This window comes from Saccopteryx leptura, chromosome 5 (assembly GCF_036850995.1).
Source record: "Saccopteryx leptura isolate mSacLep1 chromosome 5, mSacLep1_pri_phased_curated, whole genome shotgun sequence".
Classification (NCBI taxonomy): Eukaryota; Metazoa; Chordata; class Mammalia; order Chiroptera; family Emballonuridae; genus Saccopteryx; species Saccopteryx leptura.
In genome coordinates, this window is record NC_089507.1 from 56,948,954 (window position 1) to 56,973,941 (window position 24,988).

At 40.2% G+C, this 24,988-nt stretch overlaps 1 protein-coding gene across 2 annotated transcripts in view; it reads right to left on the reverse strand.

Moving 5' to 3' along the window:
- CDKL2 (cyclin dependent kinase like 2) overlaps positions 1–24,988 on the reverse strand; it is a 45,735-nt gene that overhangs the window by 7,621 nt on the left and 13,126 nt on the right. For both annotated transcript variants that reach the window (XM_066385376.1, XM_066385375.1), the window contains exons 3-10: positions 22,038–22,232; positions 18,016–18,194; positions 16,809–16,921; positions 15,132–15,271; positions 7,432–7,520; positions 4,528–4,663; positions 3,388–3,686; positions 2,573–2,666 (exon numbers count right to left, since the gene is read on the reverse strand). In XM_066385376.1, the coding sequence (XP_066241473.1) occupies positions 2,573–2,666; positions 3,388–3,686; positions 4,528–4,663; positions 7,432–7,520; positions 15,132–15,271; positions 16,809–16,921; positions 18,016–18,194; positions 22,038–22,232 (1,245 nt within the window). The remainder of the gene's footprint in view (positions 1–2,572; positions 2,667–3,387; positions 3,687–4,527; positions 4,664–7,431; positions 7,521–15,131; positions 15,272–16,808; positions 16,922–18,015; positions 18,195–22,037; positions 22,233–24,988) is intronic.

Here is a 24,988-nt window from a genome sequence, read left to right on the forward strand (position 1 = left end):
TTCCCTTACTTTGGATGTTTCTGTTTGTTCTTTTAATAGAACAAGTGCTAAAGCTCTTGGTTCACATCAGCTACAAAATAAAATAATTAGTTCAGAAAACCTATCTGCAAATACAAAAAAATAAAATAATGAGTTCAAATTACTAGATTTACATAATTATAAAAGAGTGGTAAATAAAATACGTAAGAGATATTTATAATAATATATTTATTCACATCTCAGAATTAGGGGATGAAGCATGGAAAAGGGGGATTGATCTTCAACCTAGAAGTAGAAGAAAATTTAGACTTAGTTTTGTCTCCATTAATTTTCTAGTGGGACTTCTCCCCACTAATTTTTTTTTGAGAGAGAGAAAGAGAGAGAAAGAGGGACAGACAGATAGGAAGTGAGAGAGATGAGAAGCATCAATCATTAGTTTTTTGTTGCAATACTTTAGTTATTCATTGATTGCTTTCTCATATGTGCCTTGACCAGGGGCTCCAGCCAGAGAGCTTGGGCTCAAGCAAGAGACCATGGGCTTAAAGCCAGTGACCTTTGGGCTCAAGCTAGCGACCATGGGGTCATGTCTATGATCTCAGGCTCAAGCCAGCGACCCCACACTCAAGCTGGTGAACCCACACTCAAGCCACAGCCTCCAGGCTTCAGCATCACAAGTCAATGCTCTAAACACTTTGACAGGTCCTGGTCAGGCACCCCCCATTAATATTTACTTCCCTTTTTAATTTCCTTTTCCAAAGAAAGGTAAACAGAAATAAGATCTAAAATTACCAGCCAGTGTTAGTTATGCAATGCCTGAAAGAAGACTGATATCAATTCCAGAAAAGTGGTATTGAGCCAGCTATTCTGAAAAGCTTTATTGAGCAAAATAATCTTCCAAAGCACACCAGAAATGTAAAACATAAAATATCCACAAGGAAATCAAAAGGTAGAGTATGTTAAAAGGAAGGTATTATGGGTGCAAAAATTGTACACTAAGAAAAATTAGGAGACAAACAAATATGATGTCTAAATCCTGAGTGATGAAAAGTAAGGCTATATTTTTCAGCCCTGAGAATAATGAAAGAAACAGTGAAGAAAATTTTGGGAGAAAAAATATACTTTTGGGATTACGTTCATACCTCCCTTTCCATGGCAGGAGAATTCATTCACATTTCTTAAGCAGTTTCAGTGTGTTAGACGCTGTTCTAGGTGTGGGTAGAGCAGTGAGAAAACAAAGCACAAATTCCTGCTCTGGAAGATTACATTTTAGTGAAGGAGACAAACAGTATATAAATAAAAGAATATAAAGAATGTCAAGTATATGTACTGGAAAAAGGTAAGGCAAGGTGAGGGGATAAAAAGTAATGGGAGACAAAATGAATACTATTAGGGAAAACCTAATAAAATTTCATGCAAGCCAAGGAGGGAAAAAAGCAAAATTGTTGGATTATCTTGGGGAAAGAACGTTTTAAAGCAGAGGAAACAACAACTGCAAAAGCCTCAATGTGGGAGCATGTCTGGTCATGTTCCAGGAATAATAAAGAAATCAGGAATGAGAATAGCAGTGGCCTTACTGGTGGTGCTGCAGTGGACAGAGGGCTGACCTGGGAAGCGGAGATCCCAGGTTTGAAGGCCAGATGTTGCTGGCATAGGCTCACCAACTTGAATGTGGGGTTCCGGCTTAAGCATGGGGTCATCGACATGATCCCAAGGTTGCTGGCTTGAGCATGGGGTCACTAGCTTGGCTGGAGCTCCCCATTCAAGGCACATATGAGAAGCAATCAATGCACAACTAAAACTGGTGCAAATACAAGTTGATGCTTCTCATCTCTCTCCCTTCCTGTCTCTCTCACTCAAAAAAAAAAAAAAGTGAGAGTAGCTGTGAATGGGATAGAGGAGCAGGGAGTGAGTCATTCAGGGACGTAAGAGCTCTGCAAGGGTTTTGGTCTTTACTCAGAGGTGAGAATCCAATTGAGGGTTTTGAGTGGAAGAGTGATGATGACTTAATTTAACTTTTAAAAGAAGCTATCTTGATCATAATAATGTTCCTCTGAAGCTTTATAAGATATATGAACCTTTTACTATTATAATCTGATACTATAATTTAATTTGCCAATCTTCTATTAGACCATGAGCTCCTTAGATTTATTCATCTCCAGTATCTTATACATAATAGATAACCAATAAATATATGTTAAATGAAGAAATAGAATACTTTCACCAAAAAGCTAGTGTAGGTGAGATAAGACAATTTATCTTTTCTACTTTAAAAAAGAACTGATCACCAAGCATTAGATTAATAAAATTTGCTGTTGCCTAAAGAATTAAAACAGATGTCATTTTAATAATATCTTATATATATATTTTAACTTCTAGACTTAAATACTTTATAATACTTACATAAACTTTAAGACTTTCACATTTATTATATGGTAGGCTGGAAAGAGGTATATACACAATTAAGTTTCTGATTTATGACCTATCTCCAAATAAAATTCTCAGTTCTTTGTTATTATATTTAATATTAATAAAATTAAGAAAAGTCTAGAAGTGACTTTGCTCGCTCCTCTACCACTGAGAACAGTTCACTTACTGATGTGGTCACATTAGTATTATAAATGCCTGATGAAGAATGTATATTTGATTTAACAAATGGAATACAATACTTCTTGGTTTTTTCATCCACTCTGTAACAACAACAACAAGATTTAAGTTAGAACCAGCAGTAATTATTTTTCAAGCACAAAACCAAATCACATAGCACCAGGTGACATGCAGTTTAACCTGAATGTTAAACTTAATGCCTTTTCTCAAACATACTAGGCACATGGATCGGGTAAAACATTCTGTCCTTTACTGCCACACTCATGCCTCCCACCCAGTCTCCATCTCCAACCAAATAAATTACCTTCCTTTAGGCAAAGTTCCCAAAAGGACCTTGTACCACTAACTGCCCATAGCCATACCATGTAGCAACATCTCTTTTATTACGACAACATCCTTTCATGATATTAGACTAAATAGCTGTTGATTCTTTTCACTTTAAACAAAACAATGCTACTTTCTTAGGATCCAGGTTAATTTTTTTGACCAGATGCTAATAATTTTTGTTACATAGGCCAAAAAGTCTTCTGTGTTTTTATTTATAAGTGAATTTATAGGGGTGACACTGGTTAATAAAATTATACAGGTTTCAGGTGCCTAATTCTACAATACATCTCTGCACACTGTCTTGTGTGTTCACTCCCAAGTCAAATCTGTCCAAAAAGTCTTTTGAAAGAGCAACCTGACAAGAATGAACAGCATCCAAAAGCCAACAAGTAACATGATGAGGCTGAATTGACAATTACTTATAATTTGCAAATATATCCTTAAACAACCTTTTATTCTTATTTTCTTAACTCATACCTGTAACTCTGACCTCCTGGGGTAGTTGCCATTCCGGAATTAATACCGGGACCTACTGCAGAAAGGTTGTGTGTGAGTGGGGGAATTGCTGGCCTTGGGTTCCTTGTGTGGTCCACACTGCCATGGCTGCAATTTCTGAGGCTTGTGGAAGACACTGTTTTGATGTGGCTCATCCTGTTGTCATGGAGACAGCTGGCATTTGAAGCTCGACTGATTTTTTCAACTTTTTCTCCATCAATTTTTGATCCTTTTATTTTAAATACTCTAGGATCCTTAATTTTGGGATCAGCATTAGAATCCTGACCAATAATAAAAATGTTAATAAGATTAATGATCTGAGAAGAGTAAAAAGTCACCTCTACCTATAAAGTACTTGTCAACTAAAAGCAGAATTCCACAGAGAGCACCTTTCTGTACCCCTGTTTTCTTTATTCTACCTATGGAATTAAAATTAAAGCCAATATTCTTGGTCAGACATTTATTTTGAATGGAAATGCAATTCAGACTAGCTCTGATGTGTACAGGGTGGGGTAAAAGAAGATTTACAGTTGTTTGTATGGAAAATAATACAATAAGTAATAAATAATAATACAAGGATAAACACTGTGTTTTGCATACTCACAACTGTATACCTACTTTTGCCCCACCCTCTATATATCAGATTTATTATATATATATCAGTTGGAAAAAGTATGGAAGAGGGGTCAAGAGTGCCCACTTTTGTTCTTATATATTTAGAGTTCAGGGAACACAAAATTGAAAAGTCCCTTCTTTTAGTTTACTTGAGAAAACAGGAGTGGGTTGGTGGTAGATGTGAGTTACCTTACCAAGAATCAATTTTGGATAACATATCAGGAAAATAAAACTTCAAATATTATAAATTGACCCAAATCTCAATCTTAAAATGCTCTAGTTTATATAAAATTCTAAATATGATATTTTCTCTACTATCATTTAAGGGGGAAAAAATGGTGGTTTTATGTATGTGTCTGTCTGTGTATTTGTACGTTGGTGTGCACACATGTATCTAAATGTTCTTGGATGAGTGCGATTTTCTAACAAGCCCTATTTCTTTCCCTTCACAAACTTAAGGACATATTAAACTTCAAATTTAATACACATTAAAACATGGACATTTACCTGTAGCACAAGTGTGTTTCTCTCCTCACCTAAGAAGTTATCTTTTTCCTTTTCCTTCTTTCTGTTTTGGGATTTTTTAGATAAAGAAATGCTTCTGGCATCCTTCTGTATTTTTAGCTGTAGTTCCTGAGAAAACCTACATAAAAATACATTTGTCAATGAAATCAAATTGTATGAGACAGATAAATCAAGGAAAAAATTTATTTTCAAGATATTTATTTTTAAAAATCGAGTATGAGACTAAAACTGTGTTATTTAAAATGAGAAAAATTATGGCCTAGATTAGCCTCATTCTTTTTTTTTTTACTTTATTCATTTTTTAGAGAGGAGAGAGACAGAGGAGAAAGAGACAGAGAGAGAGAAGGGGGGAGGAGCTGGAAGCATCAACTCCCATATGTGCCTTGACCAGGCAAGCCCAGGGTTTCGAACCAGCGACCTCAGCATTTCCAGGTCAACGCTTTATCCACTGTGCCACCACAGGTCAGGCAGCCTCGTTCTTAAAAGGTAGTTTGGGCCCTGGCCGGTTGGCTCAGTGGTAGAGCGTCAGCCTGGCGTGCAGGGGACCCGGGTTCAATTCCCGGCCAGGGCACATAGGAGAAGCACCCATTTGCTTCTCCACCCCCACCCCCTCCTTCCTCTCTGTCTCTCTCTTCCCCTCCCGCAGCCAAGGCTCCATTGGAGCAAAGATGGCCCGGGCGCTGGGGATGGCTCCTTGGCCTCTGCCCCAGGCGCTAGAGTGGCTCTGGTCACGGCAGAGCGACGCCCCGGAGGGGCAGAGCATCGCCCCCTGGTGGGCAGAGCGTCACTCCTGGTGGGCGTGCCGGGTGGATCCCGGTCGGGCGCATGCGGGAGTCTGTCTGACTGTCTCTCCCCGTTTCCAGCTTCAAGAAGAAAGAAAAAAAGAAAGAAAGAAAAAAAAAGGTAGTTTGTATATCCCTGGGAATCACTAAGGACCATTCAGGAGGTTCAAAATGTCAAAGCTACTCTTATCTTAATATGAAGGTGACTTCCTTTTCATCATATTAACAATGGTCTAGAAGCAACGCGGGGTAAAATTGCTGGCGTCTCAACAAGAGTTGGAGAAGTGCCACCAAAAAAAGAACATAGTCAACTGAATCCTTCATAGCCACATAGTCTCACTTAAGAGGAAAAACAGGCCGTTTTATTGAAGGATGCTCCCGAGAAAGCAGTAAAAAACAAACAAACTAATTTTATTAAATCTACGTCCTTGAACATATGTCTTTTTTGATATTCTGGTGACAAAATGGTAATATGCAACGAGCATGTCTGCTGCAAAAGGAAGTGCAATGTTGCCTGAAGATAAAACACTGTGTAGATGTTTGAGATACAAACTAAACAAGCCACTTTTTTGATGGAACAACATTTTTACTTGAAGGAAAGACTGACAAAAACTTGATCATCCAGACTTGGGGTATTTGGCATATTTTTTCTTATAAAAAATAAAAGAGCTTGTCACTTCAAGGAAAACAACTGATAACATTTGTGTCAATGATAAAATTCAAATTTTTATGCAAAATTCTAATTCTGTTAAACTTTTATTCATTACTGTGAGCTTAGCAGATTCTCAATATTTCTTTTTTTTTTTTTTAAGGGACAGAAAAAGGGGGGGAGAAAGAGAGAGAAACATTGATTTGTTGTTCAACTTATTTATGCACTCATCGGTTGATTCTTGTATGTACCCTGACCAGGAATCGAACATGCAACCTTGGAGCATTGGAACAACGTTCTAACCAACTGAACTACCTGGCCAGAATAAGATTCCCAATATTTAAAGACTTTTTCTGATAAGATAGAATGTGACTTTCTGATATTATATAATGAAACATGTCAATATTTTAAAGATCTGAATAACAGCAAAATATTATTTTCCAAATGACTCATATAGGATATCACAAAAGAATTCACAGTAAATGATATATTCAAAGTGTAAGATGGATTTTAATGTAAGGGGTTACACCAGCTCATTGATGTGGTTTCAGATTCCACAACCAACATTTAAGAAACTATCACTGTCAAGTTTTAGTATAGCATGAAAGTTTTTGGCATAGAATCAAAGAAGACATAATCAACAGTTCAAATGCTATAGAAATGTTTATCTGAAACCTATGTGTTCTTATTGATCACTGTCACCCTGTTAAATTTAATTTTCTAAATGAAATTTTTTTAAAAGAATGAAAGAATGCCCATAATTAACTCTTCTATTTTCCAACAACATATCTGTCTGAGGTCAGAGTTTCTTCATATATTTCAAACAACACAGCATATCACAATTAACCAAATGTAACTGCAAATATGAAACCAGGTATCTGTTACTAAGCTAGATATTCAGCAGACTTATAAAAATATAAAGCAATGTCACTGTCACTCATCTCATGGGTTTTTTTTTTTCTTTGTTTGTTTTTGCTTTCTCGGCTGCACAGATGCCAGTAGGTCAAACAGCACAAGACAACATGCCAACAGCTGTGGAACCCATAGGCTTCGCACACCCAGGGCTCCAGCACCTCTGGTGCCAGCAGTGTCACAGGACTGAGTTTGGCAGCAACAAGAGATGGCACCTTTGTAAATGCATCAGCACCCAAGATGATGGTGGCATCACACAGCTGGTAGCAATACAGAAATCAGTGATATATGTCACCACAGGAAGATAGAAAGAAAAGGAGGAAGTGAAGTGGCTGCATCATGAAAACCAAGAGCCCTAGGTTAGAGAATATAGGGGCCACACCTATAAATTCCATGGCTGCACAGGGTAAATGGAGGCAGGGTGGTAAATATTTGAGATCCTATGAAAGTAGCTGAATAGAAAGATACTGTCTGTCACTGCTAAGGAGACCTTATTTCAACTCTAGGTTGGGATGACCGGGAAAGCACGAGTCAGTACTATACCTCTCAGCAAATCCATCCATTTGAAAGAAGTCATGGTGCAGGAGCTCAGCACAGAAGGGCCTTTTGTCTGGATCAATATGTAAGCACTTCTGGAAAACCAAAGAACACATATAGCTCATATTTAAAAACAAAAAACTGCCTACATTTAAATTCCTAAATATAGAAAATATCTCTTTATAGTGCATGAATTAAGCATCTATATTAAATGATAAAGAATAAAGTACAGGGCCTGGGCAGGTGGCTCAGTGGATAGAGCATTGTGGATAGAGCACCGTCCCAGCATGCCGTGGTCTTGGGTTTGATCCCTGGTCAGGGTACATGCAAGAAGCAGCCAACCAGTGCACAACTAAATGGAACAACTAAGTGGAACAATGAGTTGATGCTTCTCTCTATTTCTCTCCCTTCCTCTCTCTTTCTCTTTCAAATCAATGGGAAAATTTTTTTTTAAATAATAAGGCATAAATCCAGACAATGAGCACCGATAGTTGCTAGTATCACAAAAAAAAGAGGCCCACCAGACATTCTGATCAAGCTCTAACTCTATTATGAACTTATAAGAAATATGGGGCCTGACCAGGCGGTGGCGCAGTGGATAGAGCGTTGGACTGGGATGTGGAGGGCCCAGGTTTGAGACCCGAGGTCACCAGCTTGAGCATGGCTCATCTGGTTTGTGCAAGGCTCACCAGCTTGAGCCCAAGGTAGCTGGTTCAAACGAGGGGTCACCCAATCTGCTGTAGCCCCCTGGTCAAGGCACATATGAGAAATCAATCACTGAACAACTAAGGAGCTGCAACGAAGAATTGATGTTTCTCATTTCTCTTCCTTCCTGTCTGTCTGTCCCTATCTGTCCCTCTCTCCAACTCTCTCTGTCTCGGCCACGAAAAAAAAAAAAGAAATATGGGAGGCAGAGGAACATTAAACCAGTGGTTCTCAAACTTTTTGAAGTCGGGGCACATTTAAAATCCTACAAATAATTGTAGGCAAACTATATACAAATTTCTGAGAAATATGTTATAATAATTAAGTCAAATATTAAAGAAAAAAATATAAAGTTCAAGCGTGCTTTTATGGTATTTAAACAAAATAAATACAATAAAATTAAGTTTATTCTGACATTAAAGAACATTTTTATGTTATATTTTTTGAGTTATGCTTTTTAGAATTCATAAAAAATAGGGGTTAAAAAATTTAAAAAAAAAACAAAAAAGTTATCTTTATATATATATATAGATACATTCTTAGTAAGATTTAATAAATTTGGCAGGTCCTGGCACAAATGTGTTGTTTTTTCATTCTTGTGTTTATGAGAAATATGAGCCTGATGTGTCCTAGCAATTTCTTCAATGTTTTGGGCATATATTTGAAAGGCAAACTCTCATTTCCTCATTAATACATTGAAGAATTCCTCTTTTTTTACTCTTAATTGTGTTGAGGGTAGAAAATCCAAATTCACATAAATAGGATGTTGAAAATTGTAGTAAAATATTCAATGCTTTTTTAGATATTGCCACATATTCTTCTTTTATAGAAATCCAAAAGGTTTCAAGAGACAATTCCTTATGTCTACTCATCAATCTAAAATAGCTTTAAATGAACAAGAAAAGTTCTACATATAATTAAAGTACTTATAAGCAGAAAAATATAATATCTGGAATTTGTTTCAAAATGCTAAAAAAAAAAGGTGAGAGCATGTAGGTAGATGAAAGAGATTGTTAATTGTTGAAATTAGATGACAAGTATATAAGTGTTCATTACACTGCTATTCTTTCTACTTTTTTTTCTATTTGAAATTTCTATAATAAAATGTTTTATAAGTTATATAATTCTACTATAAAGGACATAAGTTAGACAACTATTTTATTTTTATTCCTTTTATATCATTTTATAAAAGACAGATCATAAAGCTGGTTTTCATGAAAAATATATGCATGTGTTAGAAGATTATATTGAAAAACAGAAAGGCATTATTCTAAGAACTTATTATCATTAGTTATAAACTTACTAAACTTTTTATATATAGAACTAAAAATGCAAAAAAATACCTTGAATATATGTTATATGATCCAGGTATTTTTTTAAAAAATTTTATTAATTTTAATTTATTGTGTTTACATGGATTCAATTGTTCTACTGAATATAACTCCCTCACCCTCACCTGTTTTCCTTTCTATACCCCCAAGGCCCCCCTTTCCTGACTCCCTCCCCCCTTCCCTCTAGGGTTTGGTGTCCTGTTATCTATATCTCTGTGTTATATATATACAATTTCACTAATCCCTTCACCTTCTCTGATCCCATCCTCTTACCCCCTTCCCTCTGACAGCTGTCCCTCTGCTCCCTGTGACCCGCCTCTGCCTATATTCTGTTCCTCAGTTCACTGTGTTCATTAGATTCCACAGATAAGTGAGATCATATGGCATTTGTCTTCCTCTGCCTGGCTTATTTCACTTAGCATAATAATCTCCAGGTCCATCTATGCTGTCACAAAAGGTAAGATTTCCTTCTTTTTCATGGCCGCATAGTATCCCATTGTATATAGGTACCACTGCTTTTTAATCCACTCGTCCACTGACACACACTTGGGCTGTTTCCACATCTTGGCTATTGTAAATAATGCTGCAATAAACATGTGGGAGCATATCTACTTTTGAATCAGTGATTTGGTATTGTTAGGATATATTCCTAAAAGTGAGATAGCTGGGTCAAAAGGCAGTTCCATTTTCCTTTTTTTTTTTTACAGAGACAGAGAAAGAGTCAGAGAGGGACAGATAGGGACAGACAGACAGGAAAGGAGAGAGATGAGAAGCATCAATTATCAGGTTTTTTGTTGCGACACCTTAGTTGTTCATTGATTGCTTTCTCATATGTGCCTTGACCATGGGCCTTCAGCAGACCGAGGAACCCCTTGCTCAAGACAGTGACCTTGGGTCCAAGCTGGTGAGCTTTGCTCAAACCAGATGAGCCCAAACTCAAGCTGGTGACCTCAGGGTCTCAAATCTGGGTCCTCCGCATCTCAGTCCGACGCTCTATCCACTGCGCCACTGCCTGGTCAGGGGGCAGTTCCATTTTTAATTTTTTTAGGAATCTCCATACAGTTCTCCACAGTAGCTGCACCAGTCTGCATTACTACTGGCAGTGCAAGAGGGTTCCCTTTTCTCCACACCCTCATCAGCACTTATTGTGTGTTGATTTGTTACTGACTGCTATTCTGACAGGTGTCAGGTGGTATCTCATTGTGGTTTTAATTTGCATTTCTCTGATTAGTGACGTTGAACAATTTTTCATATGCCTATTGGCCATCTGTATGTTCTCTTTGTAAAAGTGTCTATTCAGGGTTTTTTTTGTGTGTTTTTTTTTGTATTTTTCTGAAGTTAGAAGTGGAGAGGCAGTCAGACAGACTCCTGCATGCACCCGACAGGGATCCACCTGGCATGTTCACCAGGGGGCAATGCTCCACCCATCTGGGGCATCGCTCTACCATGGCAGGAGCCATTATAGCACCTGCATCTGGTAGTTTGGTTACTTCCATTTCATTTAGTTCTTTTTCTGGGGAGTTCTCTTATTGATTCATTTGAATTGCATTTCTCTATCTGCTCATTTTGTCTGTGTATTAGGTAGCACTGTCAGACTTTGAACTTTTTGTAGTTTCTTTATGAAGAAAATGGGCTCAGTGATATTGACCTCCGGCCCACCTGTTTTCCTTGTTATAAGAATACTTCTTGGAGGGTACTATTTTCCTTCCTGTTGTCTGTGAGTATGGAATGCAGTTGAACATTTTGTGGGTATATTTATTCCTTTAGGCTGGCTAGCTCTAAGGGTCAAACTTGATCATATTACACACTGTGCAATGTCCACCTTGTTGGGTGTATTTATTCTCCACAGTGTCTGGTGCCTGCTAGACTCCTCCTTTGGGCATGCTGTTTGTATAGCTAGCTGAGTCTAAGGTTGTTGCTGTCTGCCACCCACTACCCGTTGTGTTGATTCTAGATCTTCTTGGGTTGAAATCAGCTGTTGTTTGCAACCTGCTGTGGGCTACTTGTCTGCAGCTACTGCTCTTTTCACTGTTTATGTCTTCGTTTTCTGTGCCTGGGTAGTGTGGGAGGGGCCAACCTGTGTATAAGGATCAACTTCTTCCTGCTTAGAGATGACAGCAGCTCCGTAAAAGCTCCAAGCTCCATAAGACTTGCCTCCACTTTTCAGCTGCTCCACCTTCTCTTGTAGCTGCTTCGCACAGAGTCTCCTGTAGAAGACTGTAGTATGGGCCCAGACTGACCTCACCCAACCAACCCCTCTTCAGGTTGCAAGCTTGTTTGGTTAGGGCAGCTGAGGATGGGAATCCAATATTAGTGGGACCCCCTATTTCAGGGGTCTTTTGGTCAGTAGTTCAGTACAGGAAATGTGGCCCCTACTCCAGAGCCTAATACCTCAGCCATTGAGGTATACTCAAATTTTATTTCTCCCCAACAAGGTGAGCAGCAGGTTCAGGTCAAAGTGGGGCTGACACTCCCCTCTGCAGAAGTTCTTACAGCTGGTGAGACCATGGTCTCAGGGAGGAAGACAGAGAGTCCTCTCCTGAGGCTTACGGTGCCCCCCAAGAAAGTGGATAAGCCCCCTGACTAGATCCAACACTAGGCTCACAAGGACCTACATTTTAAATGTCTATGCTCCAAACCTCTCTCACTTCCCCCAGTGGAATCTAGCCCAGCAGGGATGAACATCCAGGACCCAGGCCAACTGACTGTGAAGCTCCACCCTGTCCAATGCACATGAGCCACTGTGCTGGTACTGATCACAGGGAGCAAAATTCGCCTCAGTTGGGCCAGGTGTGAGGAGCCCTTCCTTTGGATACCACTCTGGCAAGGGTTGTTAGGTTCTGAACCGACGCTCTCCACAGCTGGCCAATGGATGTGCCAGCCCTGGGCCTCTCTAGAAGGAACCCAACATAGACCAGTGGGAGACACTGCCCATGACTGGCCCTCAGCAAACTTCTTGGAGCTACAAGCAATCCAGAGTTTGTGGCTGCCTCTGCTGGGCCCAGGTGCACGTGGAAATACCAAATTGCACACCTAGGCTGACTTTTACCTACACTGGTCCTGGGGAAAGTTTCCCTGAATCCCGGCTCCTAAAGCTTCTGTTTGCTGGCTGCTTGCTGGCTGCTTGCTGGCTGCTTGTTGGGCTCAGCCACTGAAAAAACCTCTGCTAGAATCTGGAGCCTGCAGCAATTCAGGGATTAGGAAGGGTGGTGTTTGTGGCTCCGTTCCTCAGCCTCAGGTGTCAGTCTGTCCAGACTTTCTTCACAGACCTCAATAGGGTTTGGCCCCAAGAGCCCAGTGTGTATGGCCTCTGAAACCCAGAGATGTGGTCTGCCTGCATTCTGGACAGTTTCCACTGAGTCTCCCATGGGGTGGAATTATCAGTCTTAGACTCTGGAGCATGGGGACAGGGGGAAGTTCCGGCCTCAACACAAGAAAACCGAGTCACTGATGTGCCCCTGCCTCCTGGCTTCTCAGCACACCCAGTCACCACGACTGGAGCAGGAGAGACTCCCGAGGGCGAAGCAGTTGCTTGTCCTCAGGCTGGTGCCACACAAAGGGGATGCTCCATCCAAGAAAGATGGCGACTGTAGTACTAGAGAATGACTAAGCACAGGAGTTCCAATGGGCCATCCCCCAGTGTCTTTCCTTGGGCCTCCAACTTTACAGTCTCCTCACACAACTCTAGTCCTCTCAACTCTCCCCTGCCAGAGCCTAGGGCAAGTGGCTGTGAAGGATATTTTCTGTGTGGGCCCTTTAAGATGGAGCCTGTGCCTCCGAGAGTTCCATCTCTTTCTCACAGACAGAAACTTGGCTCTTTTCACAGCTAAATGCTGTGTGGGCGCCTCTTCTAGGCTCTGGGGCTCTAGGCTGGAGCTCCAGGCCTGAGGCTGAGCACACACACCTCTCAGGGTGACCCTGCCTGTAGTGAGAGTCCTTCCAGACTCTCAGCCACTGCTGCTCACTCCTGGGAGCAAGGCAGCCCTTTCTGCGTCTCCGCCCTTCCTAACAGTCTTGGTGTGGCTTGTTCTGTAATCCTTGGTTATAGACTCCTCTTCATTTAGTCCAAAGTTGGCTTTTCAAGATGACTGTTCTTAAATTAAGTTGTAATCCAATTTAGTCCTGGGAGGTAGCAGTTGGAACGTCTGCCTACTCCATCGCCATCTTTGAATCTCCTGATTGTGGTATCTTAAAGATACTTATTTCATCAATACTTTAGGACAATCCTAACTAATAAGAATTTCTTGAGCTAATAATGCCAAAATGTCCACTTTTAGAGAAAATTTGATCCATTGAGACTCTCCCTAATATCTTTATCAATCAAAGACAAAGCAAAGGTGACAGTGGTTTGTATGTTAGCTTCAGCAAATCCAGTGGCTAGACAAAAACCTTTTTAACTATACATCACTGGTCATCATCACTTGCCTTATATTTTAATTAATTTTCCTACTACTTTACCTTCTTTTTCTTTTTCTTTTTTAAAGATTTTATTTATTTTACAGAGGGGGTGAAGTGAGAAGTATTAACTCATGATTGTTTCATTTCAGTTGTTCATCACTTGCTTGTTGCTTGTCAAAGGTGCCTTGACCAGAAAAGCATGGATTTCGAACTAGTGACCTCAGCATTCCAGGTTGACACTCTAACACTGTACCACCACTAGGCCAGGCTCTTTTTATTTTCTTATCCTACTTTTATTTTATTTTCCACTTAATCAAGGCATTTTTTTATATATTTATTTATTTTTACAGAGACAGAGAGAGAGTCAGAGAGAGGGACAGACAGGGACAGACAGACAGGAACAGAGAGATGAAAAGTATCAATCATTAGTTTTTTGTTGCGCATTGCGACACCTTAGTTGTTCATTGATTGCTTTCTCATATGTGCCTTGACTGAGGGACCTTCAGCAGACCGAGTAACCCCTTGCTCGAGCCAGTGACCTTGGGTCCAAGCTGGTGAGCTTTGCTCAAACCAGATGAGCCCGCACTCAAGCTGGCGACTTTGGGGTCTTGAACCTGGGTCCTCCGCGTCCCAGTCCAACGCTCTATCCACTGCGCCACTGCCTGGTCAGGCAAGACATGCATTTTAAATGTTAAACATTGAGCCTGACCAGGCGGTGGCGCAGTGGATAGAGCGTCGAACTGGGACACGGAGGACCCAGGTTCAAGACTCCGAGGTCGCCAGCTTGAGCGTGAGCTCATCAGGTGTGAGCAAGGCTCATCAGCCTGAGCCCAGGTCGCTGGCTCGAGCAAGGGGTCACTCGGTCTGCTGTAGCCCCCTGGTCAAGGCACATATTATAAATCAATCAATGAACAACTAAGGAACTGCAACAAAAAATTGAAGTTTCTCATATCTCTTCCTTTCTGTCTGTCCCTCTCTCTGACTCTCTCTGTCTCTGCCACAAAAATAAATAAATAAATAAATAAATAAATAATGTTAAACATTGAAAATGTATCATTATGAGGATGTTTTCACACTTAAAACATGCTAGAGTACACTAAATGGTTTCTTAAGTGAAACTTTCAGGTCTCTATCTCAGAAGCCCTACCTCCCCCCACCACACACACAAAATTTTTTATCTAAACAATCAACTGGATAAGAAAAAGGGAAAGGAAAGCCAAGTCTCTGTAATATAAATTCCTTGTCAGAAAGTGAAAGTAAAAGTATCATTACCTTTGCTAAATCTATCACAACTTCAGAGAGCGTGGGATAACGTCTTTCAAGAGGTTCCATTTCCTTGATTTCAGGCAACCTTATTCCAGCAAATGCCGGATTTTTATAAAACAGCTCCTGATGCCTTGGAATGAGATTACCTGGAGGTGAGAACAGCACCCCTCTCTGTCATTATATATCATGATAGAAATGGCAAAGGGACAAGGGATGTGGAGTAGAGAAAAGAGCAGAACACAGCTGTGGAAGAGGGGTGCCCTCAGCATGCAAAGTTGACCGAAGACAGTGCTCTCAATGCAGTGCCACCAGGCAGTCTTTACAGTGGTTCTGACTTAAGTCAACTCAAGAAAATGAACATTCTCATCTCAACATACTCATTTAGGAGAGTCACATGCCAGTAAACACAGAACTGAAGACACGAGGGGGCACAGCAAAAAGAGAAGTAAAAAACATTTTATAATTTTTTTAATGTAGCAACCAGCACATTTAAACATTTCTAACAACAAAGCATAAAAGGAGCAGACTAAAACAATGAAAATATTAACAGTCATGTGGTCAGAACAGAATCAAATCTAGTTAAATCAGTCCTACCATTTAAGAATTTAATTTTTGGTCTACAGATTTTGTAACTATGCCTAAGGTCTGGTTGGAGAAATTTTATCTTTTTTTTTCTCAACTTCAATACCCATTGAAGCATAAAATATACATGAAACCATTATACTGTTTATTGAATTTCTAACCTGGAAACTTAAAATCCAATAGTTAAATAGTCTCCAAGCGACTTACCATTATTTCTATTTGCCAAGCTCTATCTGCCAACATGAAGTTGATGTTTCAACAAACATAAGACGACTTTGATAGTCCAGCTTTGACATTCCATCCAAAGCACTGACAACAAAAATCCTATCTGCAGCAAGATTAAACTACCTTAAAAGTTAATATGCCTCTCAATTTGGAGGTGAGGATGAGGGTATAGTCATATTACACCAAATGTTTGGTGACCCGTAAGTAATATGTTGCATCCTCTCTATGTGTGATTTATTGAAAAAGTGCAGAGAAGTATGTATATCCTTTGCTATTTAGGGGGAAGTGTGCTGGTAGGTGGGGTGAGACCCTGATTAAGACCATATGTCACGCCCTGGCCGGTTGGCTCAGCGGTAGAGCGTCGGCCTAGCGTGCGGAGGACCCGGGTTGGATTCCCGGCCAGGGCACCCAGGAGAAGCGCCTATTTGCTTCTCCAGCCCTCCGCCGCGCTTTCCTCTCTGTCTCTCTCTTCCCCTCCCGCAGCCAGGGCTCCATTGGAGCAAAGATGGCCCGGGCGCTGGGGATGGCTCTGTGGCCTCTGCCTCAGGCGCTAGAGTGGCTCTGGTCGCAACATGGCGACCCCCAGGATGGGCAGAGCGTCGCCCCCTGGTGGGCAGAGCGTCGCCCCTGGTGGGCGTGCCGGGTGGATCCCGGTCGGGCGCATGCGGGAGTCTGTCTGACTGTCTCTCCCCGTTTCCAGCTTCAGGAAAAAAAAAAGGAAAAAAAAAAAAGACCATATGTCACACAGACCAAATCCAGAGTGAGAATAAATGTATACATGAAGTTTCCCTATTTCCTTCCTACCTTGTAAAATCAATACAAACAAAAAACACAGGGGGGACCTCTAAAATTTAAAACGCAGATGTATAATCTTACCTAAGCACATCATAATATGATATAGCTGATCAATATCAGAATCTCCAGGAAAGAGGGGTTCCCCCATGAGCATTTCAGTTACCAGACAGCCAATGGCCCACACATCAACAGCCCTGGAAGAAAAGCAATGTGGTGTCAAGTCTTGTATCCTAAGATGTTTCCTATGACTGAATCTGATCTGCATATTACTATTTAATAGTCTAAATATTAAGAAGAATATTAGCAAGCCTTAAATTACCTACAAAAAGACACTGCCATTTAAACTTAAAGTACTTAATTAGTATTTAAAATACTAATTCCCAATTTTATGTAAGTCAGATTTTCAGAAATTTCAATCATGTAACATCAAGGAAGAAGGTTTCTTGTCAAAACAATTATGTGTACTTTTTCTGAAAATAAGCCTTTTGGGTTTCCATTTAGAGCCTATTCATTCTTGGTTTGCACATGATTTTAACAAGTTGATTAATCTATTCCACCATATACTGAAAACTACCAGAAAATTAGGGACACATAGAGGAATAAGAAGGAAAACTGAAAGATAATAGGAGAAAAAAATTTTAAAAACCATCTTTAAAACCAGTCACAAGAACTTAAAAAGAATATTCTGGCATTATTAGCAAAGGGACAACTACTTTGAAATTGCTCCAGGTCATAGCTGAATTATAAAATGATATAAAAGTTACAGTATGGCAACAAAATGAGAACTCAAAGTAATCAAAAAATATTAAATGATAATGATATATACTCTGAAAACAGAAATTATAGGAAATATTTTTAAATATTTCTATAAAAGCAGTAAAAGTTACAATCCCTTCTTCTTTAAAGAATTCATTTATAGAAATAACCTATTTTTAAAAAACATTTCACTCATTTATTTCTACCCGACCCTAAGCCACTCTATCTCACTTCATTCCAACAGTGTCAGACCTATCCAATCAATGATACCTCTCTTTACAAGTGAAAGACAGCATATCTAATTCCAAATCACTAAAAAACAAAGAAAACCACTCTCCTTGATTTCCCTACCTTTAAAATAGGTATACTCACCCCAAGTTGTTCCACAAGAATATTTAAAAGGGAAACACCAAGAATTACCAATCACTTTACAAAGTTACCAAAATTCAAAACTTCCTTTCAGTGTTAGAGGAATCTTTTATTATGTTAGAAACATATTAACTCCACCACTACCACCACCATGATGTCTTACTTGCCATACTTGACGTCACCAACCAATAGTTCTGGAGCTCTGTACCATCGGGTTGCCACATAATCAGTATAAACTTCCCCAGGAGCTGCCAATGTTCGTGCAAATCCAAAATCACATAACTTGACAACGCCAGATTGGGAGACTAATACATTCTCTGGCTTGATATCTCTGTGTATGATCTAAGAAAAAAACAACAGAGAATGACATGTATTGGTACATCAAGTTAAGCAGATTCATTATTTTTTGAGCACTTGCCATTTGTAGGGTATATGTATGAAATAAAAGTATATATATGTAACTGTTCCTGCCTTTAAAGAACCAGACATCAAGTTGGGTAAAAAATAACACTCATGCTTAAAATTTTATATTACAAAGATACTAGATGATAGATATATTACCAAATCAATTGTTCTATTAACTGCTCTCAAGATTAAGAAAGTAATGTTATAATTAAAGATTGGGCTGTCAAGAAAAATTTTATGAAAGGAGCGGGCTCCAAGATAGGTCTTTGATATTAAGTATGAGCTGGATAAATGTAGAAATGAAAGGGCAACCCAAGTGAAGGTAACAGAGTAAAAAAGTGAAGATAGAAATAGATCAGGAGACTAGAGAAATGCTACTTTTGGAGTAGAGGTTACATACTAGGGAAGAAGGATGCCTCAACTGCCAGCCTGAGAAGTCTGAGCTTCTGCCAAAGCCATGGGAACCCACAGAAGTGGCATGACCAATATGGTGTTTAAATATGTTGGTGCCCTGGCCGGTTGGCTCAGTGGCAGAGCATCTACCTGGCATGTAAAAGTCCTGGTTTTGATTCCTGGTCAGAGCACACAGGAGAGGCAGCCATCTGCTCTTACCCTACCTTTCTCTCTCTTTCTTTCTCTTCCCCTCCCACAGCCATTGGCTGGATTGATTCGAGCACATCGGCCCTGGGTGCTGAAGATGGCTCCATGGAGCCTCTGCCTCAAGCACTAAAAATAGCTCAGTTGAGAGCATGGCCTCAGATGGGCCAAAGATCAATCCCAGACGGGGGTTGCCAGGTGGATCCCGGTTGGGGTGCCTTCAGTAGTCTGTCTCTCTATCTCCCCTCCTCTCACTTAAAAAAGTAAAAAAAAAAGAGGATGTTGTCCATAAGCAAGCTAAGTCAGAGAACGGGACCAGAGGCAGGGAGAAGAGCAGTGGGGGTACTATGAGTAACAAGAGCCTAAACTAGGCTGATGATTGGAGGAATGGAAAGGAAGAGACATAGGTTAGAAATATTTTAAATCAAGCAACAAGAGCTTAGGAAGTAATGTCAGATATTTTATTTACATATGGGAATCTAAAAGAATGGTGGTTTCATAAACAAAAATTGAAAAGTCTGGTAAAGTTAGTTTTGATGGAATAACTAATAGTTTAGTTCTAGCCATAGGGGCTTTTATGTGGATTGCTGAACATCCAAGTGCAGGCATCATTCAGGCAATTAGAAATACAAAGAAGATTGGCCCTGGCCTGTTGGCTCAGTGGTAGAGCATCAGCCCGGTATGTGGAAGTCCCAGGTTCGATTCCCAGCCAGGGCACACAGGAGAATCTGCTTCTCCACCCCTCCCCCTCCCCCTCCCTCTCTCTCTCTCTCTCTCTTCCCCTCCTGCAGCCAAAGCTCCATTGAAGCAAAGTTGGCCTGGGCATGGAGAACGGCTCCATGGCCTCCACCTCAGGCTCTAGAATGGATCTGGTTGCAACAGAGCAACGGCCCAGATGGACATAGCATCGCCCCCTAGTGGGCATGCCAGGTGGATCTCAGTAGGGTACATGCGGGAGTCTGTCTCTCTGCCTCCCCACTTCTCATTTCAGAAAAAAAAAAAGAAATATAAAGAGGATCAACAAGGTGAGTGATTAAGATTTCTTTTTTTTCTTTTTTCTTTTTTTTTTTGTATTTTTCTGAAGCTGGAAATGGGGAGAGACAGACAGACTCCCGCATGCGCCCGGCCGGGATCCACCCGGCACGCCCACCAGGGGCGACGCTCTGCCCACCAGGGGGCGATGCTCTGCCCCTCCGGGTCGTCGCTCTGCCACGACCAGAGCCACTCCAGCACCTGGGGCAGAGGCCAAGGAGCCATCACCAACGCCCGGGCCATCTTCGCTCCAATGGAGTCTTGGCTGCGGGAGGGGAAGAGAGAGACAGAGAGGAAGGAGGGGGGGTGGAGAAGCAAATGGGCGCTTCTCCCATGTGCCCTGGCCGGGAATTGAACCCGGGTCCCCCGCACGCCAGGCTGACGCTCTACCGCTGAGCCAACCAGCCAGGGCCTAGAATTTTTACTATTGACTCGCAGTGTCCATATTTTCTTCTTTAGAAATCTTAATCACTGAGGCCCTGGCCGGTTGGCTCAGCGGTAGAGCGTCGGCCTGGAGTGCGGGGGACCCGGGTTCGATTCCCCGCCAGGGCACATAGGAGAAGCGCCCATTTGTTTCTCCACCCCACCCCCTCCTTCCTCTCTGTCTCTCTCTTCCCCTCCTGCAGCCGAGGCTCCATTGGAGCGAAGATGACCCGGGCGCTGGGGATGGCTCCTTGGCCTCTGCCCCAGGCGCTGGAGTGGCTCTGGTAGCGGCAGAGCTACGCCCTGGAGGGGCAGAGCATCGCCTCCTGGTGGGCAGAGCGTCGCCACTGGTGGGCGTGCGGGGTGGATCCCGGTCGGGCGCATGCGGGAGTCTGTCTGACTGACTCTCCCCGTTTCCAGCTTCAGAAAAATACAGAAAAAAAAAAAAATTCTACAGCTAGGCAAAATAAAATATTAGACCTAATTATCTAATATAAGTAAACTGTATTTTGAAAAAAAATTTATATATATATCTTAAACTCTTTCAGAGGACCAGCATCCTAAATGGCAATTTGCCATTGCTGAGCATTTTGCTTAGGCTACCAACTTCTATTACATCCTAGACATAGATGGCAAGCTCACAGGGCCAGCCCCACATCTTCCATTACCATTTGTTACTTTTATAGTCACACAAAAAATGTCATTTAAAATATTTTGTAAAACAAGAAGAATAAATGTGTTATTTATTTTGTACTTTGTGTCATTTTACCTAGAGCTGCTTTTACATGATACACAAAAGATATAAAATTATTGTGGTCTGACCAGGCGGTGGTGTAGTGGATAGAGCATTGGACTGGGACACAGAGGACCCAGGTTCAAAACCCCAAGATTGCTGGTTTGAGCATGGGATCATAGACATGATCCCATGGTCACTGGGTAGAGCTCAAAGGTCACTGGCTTGAAGCCCTAGGTTGCTGACTTGAGCAAGGGGTCACTCACTCTGCTTTATCCCCCTGGTCAAGGGACATATGAGAAAGCAATCAATGAACTACTAAGATGCCACAACAAAGAATTGATGCTTCTCATTTCTCTCCCTTCCTGTCTGTCTGTCCATCCCTGTATGTCCCTCTTTCTGTCTCTCTCTCTGCCTCTGTCACACAAAAAAATTATTGTGATAAACTATAGGATAAAAGCAGGGATTTTTATACTTCACAACTTGATAAAAGAATCTGAACTAACATATATATGGGTCCTTGAGTGTATACATTCATCAAAATTCATAACTTAAAATTTGTGCATTCCCTTCAGTTAGTGTCACCTCAAAAAAAGGAAACAAATATTAAACTTTAGTTAATATAAACAGCTGAAGTAGAGCTGAAGTGTATTGATATCTATAATTTATTTATGAAGCCATAAGACATTAATAAATAAATATATGAATAGGTAAATAAATACATCATAAAGAAAATATAGCAAAATATTAACAAGTATAGAATCCAAGTGGTAGGTATATGGGTATTCATGGCACACTCCTTCAACTTATCAATATGGCCTAAAATTTTCATAATAAAACATTGGTGGAAAGAATACAAGTATTGTGACAAAATAAAATAGCAATATTAAAGTAACAGTTAATTTCTAAGAGTTTATTGGTCCAAATTTTAAATAAATTGCTTATTAAATAGAGAGTGAATCATTGGCAAAATAATTATTTAAACTAATACTTACATTGTGACTATGACAAAATCCAATTCCATTAATAATCTGAAACAAATACTTTCGAACTAGTTGGTAGTCCAGTCCATTTGGAAAGAGTTCCAAGTCATCAAGAATGGTATGGTCAACAAACTCGAAGACTAGATACCATCTTTTTTTTTTCTTACATACTTCCAATAGATTCACCAGATTTTCATGTCTCAGTTGCTGTTATAAAAAAATGCAAAATAGTTTTTATAAGATCAAATGATTAGCAATAAATCACAATCTAAAATAGATCTTAGAGGCCTGACCAGGAGGTAGTGCAGTGGATGAAGCATCAGATTGGGACACAGAGGACCCAAGTTCAAAACCCCGAGGTCGCCGGCTTGAATGTGGGCTCACCACCTTGCGCACGAGATTGCTGGCTTGAGCATGGAATTACAGACATGATCCCAAGGTCGCTGGCTTAAGCAAGGGGTCCCTTGGTCTGCTGTAGCCCCCAACCCCCATCAAGGCACATGAGAGAAAGCAATCAATGAACTAAGGTGCCACAATGAAGAATTGATGCTTCTCATCTCTCACTTTCCTGTCTGTCCCTATCTGTCCCTCTCTCTGTCTCTCTCTCTCTGTTCCTGTCATAAAAATAAAATAAAATAATTTAAAAAAATAAAATAGATCTAAGTATAAGAAAGACATACAAATAAAATACATAAATAGTATAAATTGGAAATGTATATTCTGATCTTTTAATAATTATAATTAAAATATCATATTGCTCTGTTGTTCCCTCAGAGAACATAATAAAGCCAATGACAAAAAAAATGTAGATCCATCTTTGATGAAACTAAGTAGGATCTATGACCCCTCCCTACCCACAACAAATGAGGAGAAACTGTCAAATGTAGTCAGGGTCGAATGAAAGTGTAGGAAGATACCAAGAGATCATCTGTGGCCACAAAGCTAGCAGAGCAGAATTCTCCAAAATTGGTGACATACCTTGAAAAGGAAAAAGAAAAAAATGAAACCACCTAAACTTTTGATATAATGGGAACAAGGTTCCAAAAAACAAAACTAACTTATACTGACTGCAGTTAGGATACTTGTGACCTCAGTGGAGGAGAAGGCAGTAGTGACTGCAGAAAGCATGAAGTAGGGCTTCTGGGATTATTTCAGTGTTCTCGTTCTTGATTTAGATGGCAGTAGCATGCAGTTGTTCAGTTTCTTCAAAATCCATAGAGATATGTTCTTATGATATGTACACTTTTCTATATGTATATGTCAATAAAAAGTTGGAACAAAAATAAGATCCAGACATAAAAGAACAAACTTACAAAGGAGCAGCAATTGAACTGACAGCTGACCTCTCAAGACCCACAATGGAAGTCAGAGGACAAAACAATATTATTTCCATTTAGTTGAACAAAAACACTTGCCAACCTAAAATTACATACAGAGCAAAAATATCCTTAATGAATAATAACAAAATAAAGACACTATCATGCAAACTAAAATTGAAATCTTTTATCTACATTAGATCCTCACAAAAGGAAATCTTAAATAAGAAGTGAAAAGATCCCCAATAAATAATCTTAGATGCAGAAAAGGAGTGAAAACAAAGAAAGTGGTAAAAAATATACTTAAATATACACTTAACAATAATTATATCTTGTGGTGTTTAAATATATATATAAGGGTTAATATATTACACTGTAAGTGTAAAAGATAAAGGAGGATAACCAGAAATAAGTATTGCAAGGTTTGGAAGAAGGATAAAAGTACTGGATACTGTTAGACTTTAACAAATGTCTAGGGTAACCACATAATGACAGAAACAATATATAATTTTCTAATTATTTAAGGGAAATAAAATAATGATAAATGTAATCAATCCAAAGACAGACAGAGAGAGAGAAAGAGAGAATAAAAAAGGAACACAGAATCAGTAAGACAAATAGCATATATTAGAAAATTCATGGCTGGATAACTCAGTCCTTTAGAGCGTCATTCCGAAATGCCAAGGTTTCAGGATCGATCCCTAGTCATTGCATATATGGGACGCAACTGATGAATGCACAACCAGGTGGAACAACAAATAAACGTGTCTCTCTCTCCCCCTCTCTCTCCCTCTCCCTTCACTCCGCCTTCATTTCTCTGTCTCTCTACAATCAATTTTTCTTAAAAAGATGGAAAAAAATGCATTATGCAAACACTAACCAAAATTAAATTAGTGTAATCTTATTAGTTTCAGACAAAACAGATTTTAAGAAAAAAACATTACTATAATAAAATATTATTTCATGATAATAAAAGGATTTGATTCAACATGAAGATATAATTTAAAATATAATATATTAACAATATGGCCTTTCTGTTTATAAAGTTAAACCTTAACTGAATCACAATGAAAAAAGGACAAATAAATAATCACAGAGAAAAAAAATTTTTTTTTTTTTGTATTTTTTCTGAAGCTGGAAACGGGGAGAGACAGTCAGACAGACTCCCGCATGCGCCCGACCGGGATCCACCCGGCACGCCCATCAGGAGCGATGCTCTGCCCACCAGGGGGCGATGCTCTGCCCCTCTGGGGCGTCGCTCTGCCACGACCAGAGCCACTCTAGCGCCTGGGGCAGAAGCCAAGGAGCCATCCCCAGCACCCAGGCCATCTTTGCTCCAATGGAGCCTTGGCTGCGGGAGGGGAAGAGAGAGACAGAGAGGAAGGAAGGGGGGGTGCAGAAGCAAATGGGCGTTTCTCCTATGTGCCCTGGCCGGGAATCGAACCTGGGTCCCCCACACTCCAGGCCAACGGTCTACCGCTGAGCCAACTGGCCAGGGCCGCACAGAGAAAAATTTTAACATATTTTTTTCTCAGTACTGGATAGAAAAAGCACAAACACGTTAAAAAAACAAACAAACAAACAAACAGTGGCCCTGGCTGTTTGGCTTCATGGTAGAGCATTTACCCAGCATGTGGAAGTCCCAGG